Source organism: Gouania willdenowi, chromosome 5 (genome assembly GCF_900634775.1).
Source record: "Gouania willdenowi chromosome 5, fGouWil2.1, whole genome shotgun sequence".
Taxonomy (NCBI): Eukaryota; Metazoa; Chordata; class Actinopteri; order Blenniiformes; family Gobiesocidae; genus Gouania; species Gouania willdenowi.
In genome coordinates this window covers 3,955,200-3,975,763 of record NC_041048.1, presented here as the reverse complement: position 1 = coordinate 3,975,763, position 20,564 = coordinate 3,955,200, and the positions used below count along the sequence as shown (strand labels likewise).

General features: G+C 35.8%; 4 protein-coding genes across 6 annotated transcripts; all 4 read left to right on the top strand.

The window, feature by feature from the left end:
* The first annotated feature begins 194 nt into the window (after positions 1–194).
* Positions 195–3,903, top strand: LOC114463104 (uncharacterized). The gene is made up of 3 exons (XM_028446366.1): positions 195–486; positions 2,144–2,242; positions 3,023–3,903. The coding sequence occupies exons 1-3, from the start codon at positions 429–431 to the stop codon at positions 3,682–3,684; spliced, it is 819 nt and encodes a 272-aa protein (XP_028302167.1). The 5' UTR covers positions 195–428; the 3' UTR covers positions 3,685–3,903.
* Positions 3,904–4,599: 696 nt separating this feature from the next.
* Positions 4,600–8,138, top strand: LOC114463103 (uncharacterized). The gene is made up of 3 exons (XM_028446365.1): positions 4,600–4,891; positions 6,525–6,623; positions 7,438–8,138. The coding sequence occupies exons 1-3, from the start codon at positions 4,834–4,836 to the stop codon at positions 8,115–8,117; spliced, it is 837 nt and encodes a 278-aa protein (XP_028302166.1). The 5' UTR covers positions 4,600–4,833; the 3' UTR covers positions 8,118–8,138.
* A 1,979-nt stretch (positions 8,139–10,117) lies between these two features.
* Positions 10,118–14,231, top strand: LOC114463083 (zinc finger protein OZF-like). Of its 2 annotated transcripts, none has more exons than XM_028446342.1 (3): positions 10,118–10,227; positions 10,347–10,397; positions 12,248–14,231. In XM_028446342.1, exons 2-3 carry the CDS (start codon positions 10,373–10,375, stop codon positions 13,582–13,584), a joined length of 1,362 nt encoding a protein of 453 aa, XP_028302143.1. In that variant the 5' UTR covers positions 10,118–10,227; positions 10,347–10,372; the 3' UTR covers positions 13,585–14,231. The 2 variants fall into 2 exon arrangements, with proteins under 2 accessions (XP_028302143.1, XP_028302142.1); XM_028446341.1 differs by having other exon boundaries at positions 10,130–10,259.
* A 1,539-nt stretch (positions 14,232–15,770) lies between these two features.
* LOC114463069 (zinc finger protein OZF-like) lies at positions 15,771–19,195 on the top strand. 2 transcript variants are annotated; one of them, XM_028446322.1, is made up of 2 exons: positions 15,771–16,107; positions 17,488–19,195. In XM_028446322.1, exons 1-2 carry the CDS (start codon positions 15,981–15,983, stop codon positions 18,978–18,980), a joined length of 1,620 nt encoding a protein of 539 aa, XP_028302123.1. In that variant the 5' UTR covers positions 15,771–15,980; the 3' UTR covers positions 18,981–19,195. The 2 variants fall into 2 exon arrangements, with proteins under 2 accessions (XP_028302123.1, XP_028302124.1); XM_028446323.1 differs by having other exon boundaries at positions 15,976–16,107; positions 17,469–19,195.
* Positions 19,196–20,564: the final 1,369 nt, after the last annotated feature.

Here is a 20,564-nt window from a genome sequence, read left to right as displayed (position 1 = left end):
TTATTTTTTTTATATTCATTTTGTGCTTATACGTACTTTTGGGGGACCAAAAAATAAAAGCTTAAGGTACTCTCTGACTTTCGGTTTATACTCTTCTTCTCCAGTGGAGGGCACTGAAGCACCGATTAGTGAGTACAAACCGCCAATAAACTAACCACGAAGAAGAAGAATACAAAATAAAAAATCAACAGAAGAAGAAAGAAGCAACAAAGTTTTTTAGCTTCATTCTATGAACTGACAATAATAGGTGAACAGGGCAGTTTGTTTGAGTTTTAAACGTTTATTCCCTCTTCACTGATAACTAGTTACATTATAAGCAGCCAGTCACCAGGTTACACGGTCACCGGTTGATGCACAACAATGGGTTAGACTTTATTAGCTGAGTGAGGATTTTTTGCCCTAAACTTGAAGAATCTGAGATTATTAACATGTCCACAGAGAAAACGTCTGATGTTGCCTTCAACCACAAACATCACAACAGATTAGGTTTGTCTTCACTATCTGAACATTAACATAGGAATTGTTGATATTTTGTATTTTTTTTTTCAAGTCATGCATGTTTCTCCTTTTTTTTCTTAATTTATTTATTTTTTGTTTTTGTTTTATGTGCTTTTATAGTATTTTTTGTGCACAATTGTTTTATATATATTTAGTTTTTGTTTAGTTTTAGACATGTATTTTTGCTGTATTAACTACTTTTTTTTTTCGGCATGAGCATTTCAGGAACACTTTAACTTTATATTTTAATTACGTACAGTTTAGTAACAACGGGACACGAACACTTGCCGCAGAGAAGTGGGCTTTGGAGTAGTGGAACATCCACCCCTTCTAAAACACACGAGCCAAATCTGGCTCTAAAGGGCCAGATTTGGCTCCAAAGGGCCAAGTCGAGGAGAAAACATGAATCATTATAACTAAACAAAATAACTCAGTTGTGAATATTTCAGTCCCTCTAAAAACAAATGAAACTCGTTGATTTCGTTTGCCTATATTTTTAATCTGACATTGTACATTTAAAAATGCTCTTTCCTCAAATTAATTCACTAAATTTCCCCAAATTTAATTTTAAAAATGGTCACAAAACACAGAAATTTAACATGAAATTCCTACAGGTACTGACATTTGTCATTTATTGCTTAGATATTGTCTTTTTACATTGGAGAGCAAGTCAGGGCACAATAATGATGAAATTGCTCGTTTTCCAGCCAAAAATTTTGGCCCACTTGAGATCAAACTGGTCCATATTTGGCCCTTTAATTAAAATGAGTTTAACACCCCTGATCTAAAATATAAGAGAAGATGCTGAAACTAACCTGGAACCCAAAACACTGACGATGTGTTTGTCATGTTGTGTTTTAGGTTTAATTTACGAGCTCTGCATTGAGGAATGTCCATCATTGTCATGCTTTACAGAAACATTTATTGACTTTTTGCTGCTCTAGCTTTGTAATAAGTGAATAAAGGCGACTGAAAAAGTGAAGCATGAATTGCATTCATGGTTACAGATGACAGATTTATTTTCTCTTGTTTCATGGTAAAAACATATCTTGGATCATTTTAAAATCAAACCGCGTGTAAAAATCTCATTATGTGATCAATTCATTTTAATTGGCTGGAAAAAAACACACGAATGTATCAGTTTTTATGGTGTTTGATAAGGTTGTTGTCCCTGTTGACATCTCATATCTTGCTTTGTTTGGTTTCAATCTGCTTCTTAAGCATAAAATTGTCTTTAATATAATTTTTATTGATATTTCATTCAACCCAAATGCATTTATAAAGGACAGTAAAAGTGTAGAATGAAATAAGTAAATCTTTTGCTAAACTCACAGAAATGATAAAGATAATGGATCAAAACAGCTTTAGTGACATTTTCTGTGCAAAACTGAATCAGAAAAACATCAAAAACCTTTTTTTTAATATAATTTGGAGGATTTGTTGATCCTAAAATGTGTCTTTCAACCATCAATTAAAGCCTTGAAAGAAACGGTGTATGTTCTAAATATATATATTATTCACTCATTAGTTAAGTCATTAATCATTTAATGAAAAAAATATTATGGTCCAATTAAATAGTTTTCATGTTAAAAACAATTCCTGAGGGAAATGTCTATGATGTAAAACATTTATTTCTTTTCTTCAGGCTTTATGGACCACAGCGCTGTCCTGGATGTGGATCCACAACACGGGTCTTTGATCCACAAAGCAAGAATCAAGGCTGAGGACAGTCCCACCACAACAGGTTAGAGATCAAATATCAATCATTAAAGCGATGTTTAGGACACAATGAGAAAAATCAGTCATAGCTCTAACTTATTCTCTCAGGTCAGAGAAAAAACAGAAAACATCCCGGCCTATTAAATGTTTGTCCAATGAACAATAACACATAAAAAAGCCACAAAATATAATTAAATAATGACATAGTGTAGTGTACTCATGAATCAAAGAGCTTTTGCTCAACAAAAAGATGTAAAAATGTTACAATTTAAATCTTGTTCTAATCGCCCCTGTTCAGACTCAGTTTGACGGAAAAGTTTTGTGCATTGCATTGTGGGATGTGGAGTCAGAGTGGGGCTTGAAAACGAAGGAGCCACGAAAGGGAAACTTGGAATGTAGGAAGTTATGGTACATTTTCATTAATTTGGTCTAGACCTCATCACCTCTCTGGATCGCGGCCCTCTGTCTGATTTTATGTGGTCCCCAAAGTAAACGTACAGAACGATAGAAAAATACACAAAACAAAAGCAAGAATACAATAAAAAAAAAAAACATAAAATTACAACATTGCAGGAAAATACAGTAAAAGATGAGATAAAAACATTGAAAATGGGGTGACCTTAGCTCAGGTGCTAGAGGGGTCGTCCTTTGATTGAGAGGTTGGAGGTATGATCTCGGTCTGTGTTGTGTTTTTCTTTCCTGCGTAACATAAATGCTAAACAAGTGGCCCTCCGATCAAACAAACACATTTTTGTTGCCCCGCTGTGATAATAGTTGCCTATCATCACTGGTGTGTTCATTGCAGAAAGCTTCAGCCCATCAGCGTCCCACGCCCTGCCTGCCAACGAAGGCTTCAGTCGAGAACAAACGCTGTTCTTCATCGACTTGATGCGGCAACACCTGGAGACGGAAGCCGACGGCCTCCCAAAGACCCTGAAAGAGCTGAACTCTCGTCTGAAGTCTGCCAGGTCCAACTTGAGGAGCCTGTGGAAGGAGACGGCAGAGACGCTCAGCAGCCACTTCTCCGAATCCTTCTGTCCTGATAAAGTGGCCAGGAAGTGGAACACGCTGATCGAGGCCTACAGAAAAATAAAGGAGAACAACAAAGACACGGGAAGAGGAAACATCCGCTTCCGTTTCTTTCCAGAGATGGACGAGCTCCTAGCGGGGCAGCACGACGTGGTCTTCCCTGTGTTTGGCTCATCAGTGCGGTTAAACGTGAGACCGGAGGTTCTTTGGCCCTCGGTTGTCAGCGGGTCCCTAACAGAGGCTGGCCCCGCCTCCAGCACCCACACGGCTCCGACACGGCCTCACAAGCGTCGGCGCGGACAAGTTCGTGAGTCCGAGGAGGCCAGTCAAAGGCGCCACGAGGAGGCACAGCGGCGCCATGAAGAACTGCTGACTCAGCTGAAGTCGGCCCAGCATGGGTTCGAGAGCCTGATGGGTCGACTCCTAGAGAAACTATGAGTCATCATTGTTCACACTTTTTTATACAGTTTACCTGAGGTTGTTTTCCTCTTTGTTTATAATTACAAGGAAATATTTTGTATATTTTATTTTAAAATATTGAATTAAATTGTAAAAAAAACTCTGCTTGGCGTGTTGTTGTGGATAATTCACACATTAATAACCATACAAATGTTGTTTTTCCCCAAAAAATCACGATAAAATGTATAAACCAGTTTCAATATGGATTAAATTTGGCGAGATAATTGAGGAACGAACTCGACATAACCGAGTCAAATTTCATAAAGATCAGTGAATTACGAACCAAGGTATGAACTTTTGAAAATTTTCACCCATGATGTGAGAAAAGGATTTATTTTTTTTGCCAAAGGTTTCTTAATTCTAAATATTTTGTTTGCTATGGGTCAGTTTTGTGATTTTCTCTTTTTTTTCTTTTTCTTTGTGTTTAGTTTGGGTCTCTGTTGGTCTAATTATTGTAAATTCACTATTTCAGAATCAACTGATCTTTTTTGTCTGGTGAATCCTCATTAAATTGTATCTATTTTATCTTAATCTATATTGTCGATATTTTTTTTTTTTGCAGGGATTTTAAATAATGACCAATCTGAGCATTAACAGAGTTTTGCAGTTAAATTGTGTATTTTTGTTAACCTTTTGTATATTTTTGTTGTCATTTTGTATATTTATCTGTAGTTGTGTGTCTTTCAAGTATTTTGTGTATTTATTTTTTTTATATTCATTTTGTGCTTATACGTACTTTTGGGGGACCAAAAAATAAAAGCTTAAGGTACTCTCTGACTTTCGGTTTATACTCTTCTTCTCCAGTGGAGGGCACTGAAGCACCGATTAGTGAGTAAAAACCTCCAATAAACTAACCACGAAGAAGAAGAATACAAAATAAAAAATCAACAGAAGAAGAAAGAAGCAACAAAGTTTTTTAGCTTCATTCTATGAACTGACAATAATAGGTGAACAGGGCAGTTTGTTTGAGTTTTAAACGTTTATTCCCTCTTCACTGATAACTAGTTACATTATAAGCAGCCAGTCACCAGGTTACACGGTCACCGGTTGATGCACAACAATGGGTTAGACTTTATTAGCTGAGTGAGGATTTTTTGCCCTAAACTTGAAGAATCTGAGATTATTAACATGTCCACAGAGAAAACGTCTGATGTTGCCTTCAACCACAAACATCACAACAGATTAGGTTTGTCTTCACTATCTGAACATTAACATAGGAATTGTTGATATTTTGTATTTTTTTTTTCAAGTCATGCATGTTTCTCCTTTTTTTTCTTAATTTATTTATTTTTTGTTTTTGTTTTATGTGCTTTTATAGTATTTTTTGTGCACAATTGTTTTATATATATTTAGTTTTTGTTTAGTTTTAGACATGTATTTTTGCTGTATTAACTACTTTTTTTTTTCGGCATGAGCATTTCAGGAACACTTTAACTTTATATTTTAATTACGTACAGTTTAGTAACAACGGGACACGAACACTTGCCGCAGAGAAGTGGGCTTTGGAGTAGTGGAACATCCACCCCTTCTAAAACACACGAGCCAAATCTGGCTCTAAAGGGCCAGATTTGGCTCCAAAGGGCCAAGTCGAGGAGAAAACATGAATCATTATAACTAAACAAAATAACTCAGTTGTGAATATTTCAGTCCCTCTAAAAACAAATGAAACTCGTTGATTTCGTTTGCCTATATTTTTAATCTGACATTGTACATTTAAAAATGCTCTTTCCTCAAATTAATTCACTAAATTTCCCCAAATTTAATTTTAAAAATGGTCACAAAACACAGAAATTTAACATGAAATTCCTACAGGTACTGACATTTGTCATTTATTGCTTAGATATTGTCTTTTTACATTGGAGAGCAAGTCAGGGCACAATAATGATGAAATTGCTCGTTTTCCAGCCAAAAATTTTGGCCCACTTGAGATCAAACTGGTACATATTTGGCCCTTTAATTAAAATGAGTTTAACACCCCTGATCTAAAATATAAGAGAAGATGCTGAAACTAACCTGGAACCCAAAACACTGACGATGTGTTTGTCATGTTGTGTTTTAGGTTTAATTTACGAGCTCTGCATTGAGGAATGTCCATCATTGTCATGCTTTACAGAAACATTTATTGACTTTTTGCTGCTCTAGCTTTGTAATAAGTGAATAAAGGCGACTGAAAAAGTGAAGCATGAATTGCATTCATGGTTACAGATGACAGATTTATTTTCTCTTGTTTCATGGTAAAAACATATCTTGGATCATTTTAAAATCAAACCGCGTGTAAAAATCTCATTATGTGATCAATTCATTTTAATTGGCTGGAAAAAAACACACGAATGTATCAGTTTTTATGGTGTTTGATAAGGTTGTTGTCCCTGTTGACATCTCATATCTTGCTTTGTTTGGTTTCAATCTGCTTCTTAAGCATAAAATTGTCTTTCAACCCAAATGCATTTATAAAGGACAGTAAAAGTGTAGAATGAAATAAGTAAATCTTTTGCTAAACTCACAGAAATGATAAAGATAATGGATCAAAACAGCTTTAGTGACATTTTCTGTGCAAACCTGAATCAGAAAAACATCAAAAACCTTTTTTTTAATATAATTTGGAGGATTTGTTGATCCTAAAATGTGTCTTTCAACCATCAATTAAAGCCTTGAAAGAAACGGTGTATGTTCTAAATATATATATTATTCACTCATTAGTTAACAGTCATTAATCATTTAATGAAAAAAATATTATGCTCCAATTAAATAGTTTTCATGTTAAAAACAATTCCTGAGGGAAATGTCTATGATGTAAAACATTTATTTCTTTTCTTCAGGCTTTATGGACCACAGCGCTGTCCTGGATGTGGATCCACAACACGGGTCTTTGATCCACAAAGCAAGAATCAAGGCTGAGGACAGTCCCACCACAACAGGTTAGAGATCAAATATCAATCATTAAAGCGATGTTTAGGACACAATGAGAAAAATCAGTCATAGCTCTAACTTATTCTCTCAGGTCAGAGAAAAAACAGAAAACATCCCGGCCTATTAAATGTTTGTCCAATGAACAATAACACATGAAACATAAAAAAGCCACAAAATATAATTAATGACATAGTGTAGTGTACTCATGAATCAAAGATCTTTTGCTCAACAAAAAGATGTAAAAATGTTACAATTTAAATCTTGTTCTAATCGCCCCTGTTCAGACTCAGTTTGACGGAAAAGTTTTGTGCATTGCATTGTGGGATGTGGAGTCAGAGTGGGGCTTGAAAACGAAGGAACCACGAAAGGGAAACTTGGAATGTAGGAAGTTATGGTACATTTTCATTAATTTGGTCTAGACCTCATCACCTCTCTGGATCGTGGCCCTCTGTCTGATTTTATGTGGTCCCCAAAGTAAACGTACAGAACGATAGAAAAATATACAAAACAAAAGCAAGAATACATTAAAAAAAAAAACATAAAATTACAACATTGCAGGAAAATACAGTAAAAGACGAGATAAAAACATTGAAAATGGGTTGACCTTAGCTCAGGTGCTAGAGGGGTCGTCCTTTGATTGAGAGGTTGGAGGTATGATCTCGGTCTGTGTTGTGTTTTTCTTTCCTGCGTTAACCCTCTGATTGGTTATGATTCTAAATGCTGACATAAATGCTAAACATGTGGCCCTCCGATCAAACAAACACATTTTTGTTGCCCCGCTGTGATAATAGTTGCCTATCATCACTGGTGTGTTCATTGCAGAAAGCTTCAGCCCATCAGCGTCCCACGCCCTGCCTGCCAACGAAGGCTTCAGTCGAGAACAAACGCTGTTCTTCATCGACCTGATGCGGCAACACCTGGAGACGGAAGCCGACGGCCTCCCAAAGACCCTGAAAGAGCTGAACTCTCGTCTGAAGTCTGCCAGGTCCAACTTGAGGAGCCTGTGGAAGGAGACGGCAGAGACGCTTAGCAGCCACTTCTCCGAATCCTTCTGTCCTGATAAAGTGGCCAGGAAGTGGAACACGCTGATCGAGGCCTACAGAAAAATAAAGGAGAACAACAAAGACACGGGAAGAGGAAACATCCGCTTCCGTTTCTTTCCAGAGATGGACGAGCTCCTAGCGGGGCAGCACGACGTGGTCTTTCCTGCGTTTGGCTCATCAGTGCGGCTAAACGTGAGACCGGAGGTTCTTTGGCCCTCGGTTGTTGGCGGGTCCCTAACAGAGGCTGGCCCCGCCTCCAGCACCCACACGGCTCCGACACGGCCTCACAAGCGTCGGCGCGGACAAGATGACGTCCTCCAGTTCCTCCGTGAGTCCGAGGAGGCCAGTCAGAGGCGCCACGAGGAGGCACAGCGGCGCCATGAAGAACTGCTGACTCAGCTGAAGTCGGCCCAGCATGGGTTCGAGAGCCTGATGGGTCGACTCCTAGAGAAACTATGAGTCATCATTGTTCACACTTTTTTATACAGTGTACCTGAGGTTGTTTCCCTCTTTGTTTATAATTACAAGGAAATATTTTGTATATTTTATTTTAAAATATTGAATTAAATTGTGAAAAAAACTCTGCTTGGCGTGTTGTTGTGGATAATTCACACATTAATAACCATACAAATGTTGTTTTTCCCCAAAAAATCACGATAAAATGTATAAACCAGTTTCAATATGGATTAAATTTGGCGAGATAATTGAGGAACGAACTCGACATAACCGAGTCAAATTTCATAAAGATCAGTGAATTACGAACCGAGGTATGAACTTTTGAAAATTTTCACCCATGATGTGAGAAAAGGATTTATTTTTTTTGCCAAAGGTTTCTTAATTCTAAATATTTTGTTTGCTATGGGTCAGTTTTGTGATTTTCTCTCTTTTTTTTTCTTCTTTGTGTTTAGTTTGGGTCTCTGTTGGTCTAATTATTGTAAATTCACTATTTCAGAATCAACTGATCTTTTTTGTCTGGTGAATCCTCATTAAATTGTATCTATTTTATCTTAATCTATATTGTTGATATTTTTTTTTTAATCTATATTTTTTTGCCAGGATTTTTGAATAATGGCCAATCTGAGCATTAACAGAGTTTTGCAGTTAAATTGTGTATTTTTGTTAACCTTTTGTATATTTTTGTTGTCATTTTGTATATTTATCTGTAGTTGTGTGTCTTTCAAGTATTTTGTGTATTTATTTTTTTTATATTCATTTTGTGCTTATACGTACTTTTGGGGGACCAAAAAATAAAAGCTTAAGGTACTCTCTGACTTTCGGTTTATACTCTTCTTCTCCAGTGGAGGGCACTGAAGCACCGAGTAGTGAGTAAAAACCTCCAATAAACTAACCACGAAGAAGAAGAATACAAAATAAAAAATCAACAGAAGAAGAAAGAAGCAACAAAGTTTTTTAGCTTCATTCTATGAACTGACAATAATAGGTGAACAGGGCAGTTTGTTTGAGTTTTAAACGTTTATTCCCTCTTCACTGATAACTAGTTACATGATAAGCAGCCAGTCACCAGGTTACACGGTCACCGGTTGATGCACAACAATGGGCTAGACTTTATTAGCTGAGTGAAGATTTTTTGCCCTAAACCTGAAAAATCTGAGATTATTAACATGTCCACAGAGAAAACGTCTGATGTTGCCTTCAACCACAAACATCACAACAGATTAGGTTTGTCTTCACTATCTGAACATTAACATAGGAATTGTTGATATTTTGTATTTTTTTTTTTCAAGTCATTGCATGTTTCTCCTTTTTTTTTCTTAATTTATTTATTTTTTGTTTTTGTTTTATTTGCTTTTATAGTATTTTTTGTGCACGTTGTTTTATATATATATATTTAGTTTTTGACATGTATTTTTGCTGTATTAACTACTTTTTTTTTTTTTTTTACATTGTTCTAGCTTTTTTATGTTTTAAAAATTGATATTTTCTAGAATCAGTAAACTAATTGTCGTGGTCACAGCACAAAGAATTTTACTGATGGATTTAATTCTGTCTTTGTGGGTTTCTCGTTCACTAAAATAACTTAAACGGACATTAAAAACAGAACAAAAACAAGCAAACAGAAAGAAAGAAAAATTACATGCGCCATCAACATCTGTGAGATTTACATTATCCTTCCTCATTTCTGTACTTTTCAAAGAGATATATTTTGTAATGAAAGAAACACTGCATTATATTATTGTGATGATATCAATCAATCTTTTATTTGTATAGCGCCAAATCATAACCAATGGTATCTCAAGACACTTTACAGTACTTTACAGATATGAAAAGGTGGACATTAGTATGATTATTATATACAAACAAAAAATTTATTAGAATAGTTAATAGGAATGGGAAGTTAAAGTGAAACAAAAACAAAAACAATAAAATTAAGTTTTTCAAACCTCCCGCTCAAACGGTGGCGCTAAAGCGCCAAAAGGCTGCCTCGCGCGTAGTTTTTACGTCACCATTTACGTCATCAACACGAGACTCGTCAATAATCTACAGGAATTAAATGTTTATTATGAAAAGTAAATCGTTTATTGTAAGCTTTATAACGACCATTTGAGAGGTTAGCTTAGCACATTATACACCCCTGCTAAGGTCTGCAATTTACACGGCCACCAGTTGAACTGTAACACCAGGTGCGTCTCGTTTAATCAGTTTTTCGGTTTGTTTTTCTCCCTGCAGCGGCTTTAAAGGTGTCTGAGAGCAACATGTCAACACCGGAAACCTTGACAGGTTTGTGAACATTTATAACACTCATTAACATCCAGTGTAGCTTAGAAAAACTTTATTAATCAATTTTAAACTAAGATGATAAAATAACGCCTCTACTTTTTCTAAGGATAATTATAAACAATAGGGGTGCAAGGATACATTCGATTCGAATCCTTATTAAACAAAAAACTGTAATCAATGATGCATTTAACTCCTTTCAATTTGAGCACATATTTTGTCGAAAATGCAGATTGTTGTTCTTTTATTTAAATTGTAAGAATTTTTTTAGGTAATTCTTAGCTAAGATTTTCTTACAAACCGTTTGAATTGTTTAAACTCACACTTTTCTTTATTTATCACCGTGCAAATTTAAACAAAAATATTTATGATTTTCAAATCATAAACACAGTGAAAATGTTACTTATTTAATTTTGAGTTTTGGGATTTAAAAGATTTAAATGTTGTCCTAGTTTTTTTTTTTTTTTTTTTTTTTTTTTTTTTTTTTTTTTTTTCTATCCCAATATTTTTGCCTTCATCACTGAAGTCTACATCTATTCCTGTGATGAGCAACTGGGTTATGATAAATGTCGGGATTATGTCCACTGGGATTTTGTCTGTTTTTTTTCCTCGATTTTTATTGTGGAAACTTTGTGGCGTGAAGCCAAAATGTGTTTTTCTTTTTGTGAAAAAACTAGGGATGTGCATTGCCATGAATCTGACGATCGATTCACGATTTTCATGTCATGATACGATTCTAAACAATTTGATATAAATTGCAGTATAATGTGATAACGATAATTGCAAATTTCACCTTTACAATTACAAAATGGTATGAAATACATTTTTTTTTTAAAAAAACTTGCGATTACAAGTAAATGGTAACTAACTGTAATTCAAGTATTAATATGAAAAACAAGTGGTATGTTTATCAAACTGTCAAATTACATTTTTCGAAAAAGTTTAACTTTTGCTTCTACAATAGATTCTGATTCTGTTAAGTTCTTAAATTACATATATTTTTTTTTTTAAAAAAAGAAGAAAAAAAAGTAACCACATTTATAAATGAGTCCAGTATGTTTTATGAAAATAAAGTGCAATCAACTTCCAGCTAAAATGCACTGAGGAGTGAGGTAGTTTAACAAGGTCTGATATGGTTCACTGACACCTAGTGACCGGGGCCTCATGAACAAAGACATGCTTTCTTTGTACACACACACCAATCAGTCGCTGTGATCTGTGTGTCTGTTGGTGTGTGTGCGTTTGGCTCCTAATGATTGCTAAACTGAAAGTGTTAAAGTGCTCAGACGTAAGAGTCTGTTATTTCGAGGACATCTGACCACCTGTAGGAGATCCCAGCTCACAGAGTTCTGACAGCTAGTGAACAATATGTGTCTGACTCAGATTAGACAGATAAAAACGAAGCAAAAAAAACTGTAACTCACAAAAAATGTGTAAATGATACATGTCAACAGCAGCTCAGAGGTTCATGTGTGAATGTATTGTATTATTTTGGTAGTGTGTCTAATGTGTCTAAAACACCACACATTTCCACGCTCATTGCAGTTTCTGAACATCAGTATTTTGACTTGGATTTTGACGTACGCACGTTTTTGGGCGTACATATCTTTTGTACATGAGGCCCCAGGCGTTTACATGCTATGCTGATGTTAGCACAATTAAATTTATTTTTTTGTTAGAACAAAACATGATTACAAAAATTGATTTGGACATTTTTTGGATCGATACGATTATCGTGTGGTGAAATATGGTGATATATTGCCAAATCGTTTTTTTTTACACCCTTAGAAAAAATTATCATGTTTTTACACAAATCACTGACGGTGTATTTTGTGAATGTCGCTACGCTGTAGGACGACGGGAACCACAGCGTCTCCACATAAAGGAGGAACAGGAGGAACTCTGGGTAAGTCGGGACGCAGAGCAGCTTTCAACAGACCGAGAGACGAACGTCGGTGTGAAGAGTGAAGTTGTAGAGGAGAAACCTCAGCATGCTTTTCTACTTTGGAGACAAACTGAGGAAAACATGAAGAAAGAAGAAGAGCCGTCACATTGCAGCTCAGCTGATCTGATTAAAAGAGAAACTGATGGAGAGAACGGTGAAGATCCAAACTTTATTGTACTTGTAGATACTGATGGGAAGGAAACAGACTTCTCTGAAACTGGAGTCACTGATGAGTTGGAGGACGATGACGATGATGATGATGATGGGAGTTCTCAGTCAAACTCTGAAGCTGAAAGTCAAGACAATACTAGTAAAAAGAGGAAAACATCAGAAACCTGTAAAAAGTCTAAAATCAAAGAACTTTCCACTTCTGGTTTGCATGAAAATCCAGTTTCTCAAGAAAAACGGTTCAGCTGTGACCAATGTGGTCGAAGTTACACTTTCCCATGTTCTCTGAAGGCTCACATGAGGGTCCACACGGGTGAGAAACCATTCAGCTGTGACGTTTGTGGTAAATGCTTTAGCCGCAGTTCGCACGTTAGCCGGCACAAGAGGGTACACACCGGAGAGAAACCCTACGACTGTGGGATATGTGGGAAAGGTTTCACCCAGAGGTCGGGTCTGAAGGCACACATGAACATCCACGCGGGAGGGAAACTCTTTAGCTGTGATGTTTGTCAGAATAAATATAACGACAAGAACAGTCTGCAGAGACACGTGAAAATTCACACAGGAGGGAAAACGTTTGTCTGTGACGTTTGTGGTTACAGTTGTATGCGGGCGTCAGCTCTGCAGTCGCACATGAGAGTGCACACAGGAGAGAAACCGTACAGCTGTGATATTTGTGGTCAAAATTTTGCTCAGCGGTCAGCACTAAAGACCCATGTGACCACACACACAGGGGAGAAACCGTACAGCTGTGACGTCTGCTGTCAAAAGTTTACCCAAAGGTCTTCTCTAAAGGCTCACATGAACATTCACACTGGAGACAAACCTTTCACTTGTGACGTTTGTGGTCAGAGTTTTATACAGAAGTCCAATCTGAAGATGCACATGAGGATCCACACGGGAGAAAAACCCTTCGGTTGTGATGTTTGTGGCCGGAGATTTAAGGTCAAATCCACTCTTAAGAGTCACATGAGGGTTCACACAGGGGAGAAACCATTTAACTGTGATGTTTGTAGTAAAAGTTTCAAACATTCGACTCATTTGAGGAGACACAAGAAAAAAATTCATAAAAATTAAACCTTTTGCAGATTCATAAAATATAGATCTATTTTTGTTTCTATATTGATGAGATCTAATGACGAACGTTGATGTTTAACTTTTCAAATTTCTTCATTGGAATATTTGAAGGTTTATCTTTACTTTATTTCATAGTATAACCGTAAGACACATTACAAAAAAATTATAGCTGCTGCGCAGCGATGATTTTACATCAGCTGAGACTTGAACTCACGTTTTTTGCCACAAGAGACGATCCTCTATATCAGTGATTCTCAACTGGTGGGTTAGGACCCAATAGTGGGTCGCGGACCTGTACTGGATGGGTCATGGACAGCTGGTTAAAAATAAATGAATACTTAATGTTTCCCACATGTTTTCACTGTAAGTAATATAGATTTATGTTTTATTAAAGGTTATATGTGTGTTTTCAACAGCTATACTTGAAAAACTAAATTTTGTTGGTTGAATTCTAAAACGATGTTGCAAAATGTGTGTCCCAGGGTGAGACCAGATGAGAACCCCTGTTCTATTTTACGGAGATAATTAGCACAAGAAAAGAAAAAACATGATGTTTAAAAATGATATTATTGCCTTTATTTAAATGTAAATGCTGTAAAAAAATATATATATATTGTTTTCAAGAGAAAATTCTGATACTTTTAAAACTGCACCTACTATGACTCCAAAATTTTGTAATCTTTTAGAACATTAAAAATGTCTTTCGCAACAATTTGCTAGTATTTATTTGTTTACTATGCAGTTTCATTCAAACATTTTCATAATAAAATTGTACGGTTTGCTGAATTTTGAAAAAAGTTTTATAGTTTTTTCTTTTCTTTTAAAAACCCCAAAGTGATGGACTTAATAATTTGCAACATGTTTTAAAGTACTAAAGTGTCTTAAGTGTTGGGGCCACATTTTGGTGAATGTTGCTAATTTGTAGCATATTTAGTTGATATATTGTGATTTTTACACATTTTGAATATTGGAGTTGTGCTGTAGCGCCACCTTTAGGACGATAGGCTGAGGCTGTCTGGGTTCCCAGCAGCTTAGTGATAAAATACATTGGTTGAAGTTACTGAAGGAAATATTTTGTCTTACCCTCTGATATGGCCTAAGTGAAAATATATTATTTAATTTTTTGGCAGATTTTCTCCAAAGTTTCAATTTAATTCATTCATTTTTCTGTTTGTTAGTGTTGCACTCTTTCTAATAATAATGATAATAGTCAATACTGTATCAAGATTTTTTTTAAAAAGCCAAACTACCGGATTTCCAAACAGTGTCAGGCAGTTAAACACAAGTAAGTAGCTCCTAACTTATGTGAAAAGCAGCTGAATAATATTAGACTAACATAAGAGAATGAAAATATGTATAAAACTCAAATACAGAAATATTGATTTCACTGGGTTCAGCAGTTTTAATAATGTAATTTGTCATTTTCTCCATGATGTCTACAGCATCCCCTTTCAAGTATTACTTGTTTTATTAATAAGTGGTTTGTTTGTTTTTTTTATGAAAAAAACATTTTATTTTAAAAATCCAACATTAATTTTCATCCACATCAACTGGTGCCTAAGAACGTGAAGCAGGAAGAACAAAAAGAGGATGATTTAAAATTAAAACTCTAATATTAATATATTAGGATTTGTTTTTATCGTATTTATACAAAACAGTTCTGAAGAATATTTTTTTTCATGTATAACAACCAAAATAATATACGTACAAATACCAGGTGCTTGTTCTTAGACTGTATATCGGTTGTTACAGATGGGCGCAACCAGACCGGAAGTAGTCACCAGCTAACACGGTCAGCAGATGAAACAGAACACCATACTTCACGTCTTCTTCTTCTAGCGTTTTTTGTTTTTTGCCTCCATTTCACACTTTTTATTTTTTACTTTAAAGCGTATGTATTAAACAAATATATGTTTTTACGCTTTTTCGTCATTTCTGTTTACTTTTAATGGGTATACACCGGAATTTTTTTTACAACTTTGTGTCATTAATATGTATTTATCATATAACTCTATGATAATATACATGAAAAAAAAATCTTTTTTACTCTTTATATTATCTTTCCTGAGCAGAATTTCTGTTGCATTCTATGAATATTTATTTCCCAATCCATTCCTTTAGATGGCGGTAGTTCACCATAAAGTGAACTGACAGTTCCAAAGAAGAGGAAGAAGGAAAAACGCTTCACTTATACCTGGATTCTGGCGTATGTTCAGTGAAATTTATGTTGAAGGATCAAACAGAATTTTAACAGTTTAAAATCTGTCCAAACAACCGTCAACAGCCCGCGTCTAGTGTCTGTCACTTGATAGCTCGGTCACTAGTTGAACCGGTACACTGTTTACTTCCGGTTGATTCGAGCCCATTGAAGATTATCAGAAACCATCAGCAGCAATATGTCCACAGTGGAAACAGACTCTTCAGACGAAGATATGTTTGACATTTATGGAATAACAACAGCAGATGATGATGATGATGATGATGATGAAGAGGACCCATCTGAAGCTGCGTTCAACGCTCCAGGTTTGAATTTTCTTCCTTTTAGAATTTTTCCACAGAATATCAAACAGCTGCTGCTCGGATTATTAAATAAAAGCATTGAGAAGTGCAGAGAAAACGTTTTCATCTCTGTTTTCTGTTAGTTTTGTTCTTATTTTGGATATATTTATATTTTTACCTATAGATAGATAGATGTCCGTCTTCATTATGGAAGAGTTTTACACCATATGTTTCACACCAGCAGAGTGGGTGTGGTCAGTTTCCCATGATGTTATGCGCATTTCTGATCACCTGCTTCTTTCACACTGAAGCCAATAAAACACATTTTTATCTCTTTATTAGGACTTTTAACTTATTACACTTTTTTTCCCCCAAACAAATTATATTTGTGCCTGTGCTCTGATTATTTGTTTTATGCTCTTTTGCGTTCCTTTATTGTACCCCCTTTTGCTTTTAAAGTTTTTCATTCTGTTCTTGCTTCTGAAGCTGTAACAAGTTGAGATATTATCCTCATCGAGTGTTTGTAATTTTGAAAATTTTCAATGAAATAATAATAATTATGATAATATGGAAAAAAAAAAAAAAAAAAGCATGTTAATAGGCTCTGATGATGATTAAACGAAGAAGAAGAAAGATGTTATAATAGTTCAGCCTTGTTGTCAGATTAAGTCAAAGACTAACTTTATGACTGGGCTTTGAGTCCGAACTTAGTTCCACATTTTGGGCTTTTTAGACTTGGAGATTAAATATGTAATAGCAATAGTAGAGAATAAAGTTGTAATAGTACAAGAATAAATTCTAACATTATGGGGAAAAGTATTCTAATATTATGAGAATAAAGTCGTAATAATACAAAATAAAATTGTAGTATTACAAAATGAAGTCGTAATATTACAAAATAAAGTTGAAATATTGCAAAATAGTTGCAATTTACAAAAAGTCATAATATTACACAATTAAGTAATAATATTAGAAAAAAAAGTAAAAAATAAAGTCACTATTTGAAAATAAAGTCACAATATTACAAAATACAGTCACAATATTACAAGAATTATGTTGTAATTGACATTGCCTTGTCTGGAGTTCATCAGTGTTCTCTTTGGTTGGTTTTGAGCTTTTTGGACTAAATATTCTAAGAGTATCTTCCTAGATTTCCCTGAGCATTAGCATGCTTTATGTCTTCATAGCATTCTTCTTAGGCTTTAAAGTGTAAGTGTAGGGAATAAAAGCAGCTAAGCCTCAGATTTGTAGCCGATAAACAAACCAAAACAGGAGTTTAAATCAGGCTTAACTTAACTTTCTCATTTCTAACAGTCAAAAGAACTGCTACATCTGTATCTGGGATTTAAATCCCATCTATGACATTATCTCTTGTGACTTTACAGTGTGTATGTGTGTGTGCAGATGTTGAGCAGCTGTCAGGGTCTGATGGCGTTTTCTGCGAGTGGACGTCCACTCCGAGGTTCCAGAACAAAGAACGCCTCCAAATAAAGGAAGAGTCGGAAGAACTCTGGGAAAATCAGGCATCGGACATCATCGCCTTTACTGTGAAGAGTGAAGAGGAAGAGGATAAACCTCTGTTTCCTTTGCTGCACCGGAGACGAACGCAGGAGGACATCAGGGGACAGTCTTCACGCTGCAGCTCAACTGATCTGATTAAAAGAGAAAGTGAAGAAGAAAACAGCGAAGAAGAAGAAGAAGAAAGGAACAGCTGTGAACCAACAGAGACTCAGACAGAACTCAGTGATGAAGATGAAGAAGATGATGATTGGCAGGAACCTCTGACTGCTGCTGAAGCTCAGACTAAATACAGCGATGGCGATTGGAAACAGAGTTCCTCTAAATGTGATAAACGGTTGAGCGCACGCGGGAACCTAAAAAAAAACAGAAAACGTCGGTCAGAAAAAGTCTCGACTGACACCTCAGCTGCTGACGATTACACGAGATTCCACACAGGAGAGAGACTTTTCAGCTGTGACGTCTGCGGTAAATGCTTTAACCGCTTGAGCTTCCTGAAGCGTCACATGCGCGTTCACACGGGAGAGAAACCCTTTCTTTGTGACACTTGCGGTAAAAAATATTCCCATAAGGCGCATCTGAAGGAACACATGACGATCCACACCAGCAACAAACCTTTCGCTTGTGATGTTTGCGGTCAAAGGTTTTACCGCCAGTCTCACCTGAAGGACCACCTGGTTGTGCACACCAGGGAGAAACCATTCCATTGTGATGTTTGTAGTAAATGTTTTAGCACGAAGAGCAACCTTTTGCGTCACTTAACAATACACACGGGACTGAAGCCCTTTACTTGTAAAATTTGCGGGAAAAGTTTTGGTGCCAAGAAAACGCTGGAGAATCACATACAAGGCCACACAGGAGAGAAACCGTTCAGTTGTAATGTTTGTACCCAAAAATTTACCCGTAAGGAGCTCCTGAAGAAACACGCCATCGTCCACTCCGGAGAGAAAATATTTAACTGTGTCTTTTGTAACACTTTGTTTTGGCACGAGTCGAGTCTTAAAAGTCACATGAAAGTGCACACGGGAGTGAGACAGTTCGGTTGTGACGTCTGTGGTAAATGTTTTCGAATCAAATCCAGTCTGAAGAGACACATGGGCGTGCACACGGGAGAGAAACCCTTCGGTTGTGACGTATGCGGTCAAAGATTCGCTCACAAGGCGTATCTTAAGGAACATATGAGGATACACACAGGTGAGAAACCGTTTGGTTGTGACGTGTGTGGCAAACACTTTAATAGGAAGACGAGCCTGAAGAGACACAAAAGTGTACATGCAGAAGAGAAACCGTCTGATTCTCAAAAATGTACACGTTCATCAAGTCGAAACACAAACCTCAGCGTCCACATGGGAAATCTTTTCGATAATGATGATGGTTGACGGGAGACTTTTTTAGACCCTAAAGCTCAAACCGGAAAGAGTTTTTTAGCATGTAGAAAAAGAGGGATTATGTTCAGTAAAATATACTGTTATGATTTGGTTAAAAACACAACTACTATAGTTTCTCTGAATCTAGTGAACTGTTTGGTTCCAACAATGTTTTGTCTATTCCACTCTCTGTTATGAAGGAAGTGATCATCAATGAAATAGGTGTTTGTTCTCGTTGTTTTAATCACAGGATAGATCTGCACAAATACTTTTTGTTATGTTTTGTTCTTTTGTTGTGGAACCTGCTTTTGTTTGTGCAGATGTTCAGTGATTTAAAAAAAAAAGTGGCTTACTTTCTTTTTTTTAAAAAAAAACAAGAATAAAAAAAAATCTAAAGAAATAAATCCTCCCAGAAGTTAATTTGACACAAAGCAGTTGTTTATTTTAGAATATTTTAGCAAGAAAGCTGTGACTTATATTTTTACTGTCACTGTCACTAGAGGAACATGAAACACAAAATAAAACATTCTCAAAAAAAAAAAAAGAACCAAAATACAAAACACACGTCTTTGTTGTTTCCTGTATTATTACTCAGATTGGTCATTATTAAATGCTGACATGAATGTTGATCACGTGACCACGTGTGTATCAAGCTTGTTTTTATAATTTGTGTTCATTTTCTTTGATTTGAACTTGTATTTTTCTGCTGCACATTTGCCAGATTTTGTTTTAGTACATTGGTGTGAGACATTGTCTGTCCTTTAGATCAGTGTTTCCCAACCTTTTTTTGTCTCATGTACCCCCATGGCCTCTCTTCTGATTAGGAGAACCCCATTGTCACTCTAATTTAGTAACATTTCTTGTTTTATTTACATGTTGTCAAACGCTTGAAAATGTCCACCTGTACGTTTAACGCACACTAAATATCAATTTTGTGCATTACAATTATTGTATAGCAGGGAAAATATTTACCTCAATTTTTAGTAATGTGCAGAACATGTTAGTAACAATTTAGTAGGATATTAAGGCCACAATATTGTTTATTTTATTAACGCAGTTTATTGTCAACTGGTGGAAAAGCTGTTGGATGAACATGTACAGTGTCTGAAATAGGCTTAAAAATGACTCAGCATGTTGGAAATAGATTCATCAATGTTTCCAAGTACCCTCTACAATGTGTTAAAGTACCCCTGGTTGGGAACCACTGCTTTAGATGGTTTATAACCACTACTTCCTCTTTGACAAAAAGAGAAAAGTTAACTATTAATTAACAAATGACAACCACATTAACAAAATATACAAAAACTGATGAAAACAACACGTAACGTTGGCAATGAAAAACTAGACAGAAAGTTTCCAAAAAAGATAAAATAAATCCGAGGTCACTCAAAAGACAGATTTCCAGTAATTTGGGAGAAAATCTTTACTTTTATCCTTCATTATTAAAACAAAAAACAATTTAATCAAACAGTCAAGAGATGGAAAACCAAAATCCTGTTAAGAAATCCAGCACTGTAATTGAATCCCAAATGTCGTTGTGTGCTTACATATATATAAAAAATAAATAAATACATTCTCACAGTCTCACTCACAGTG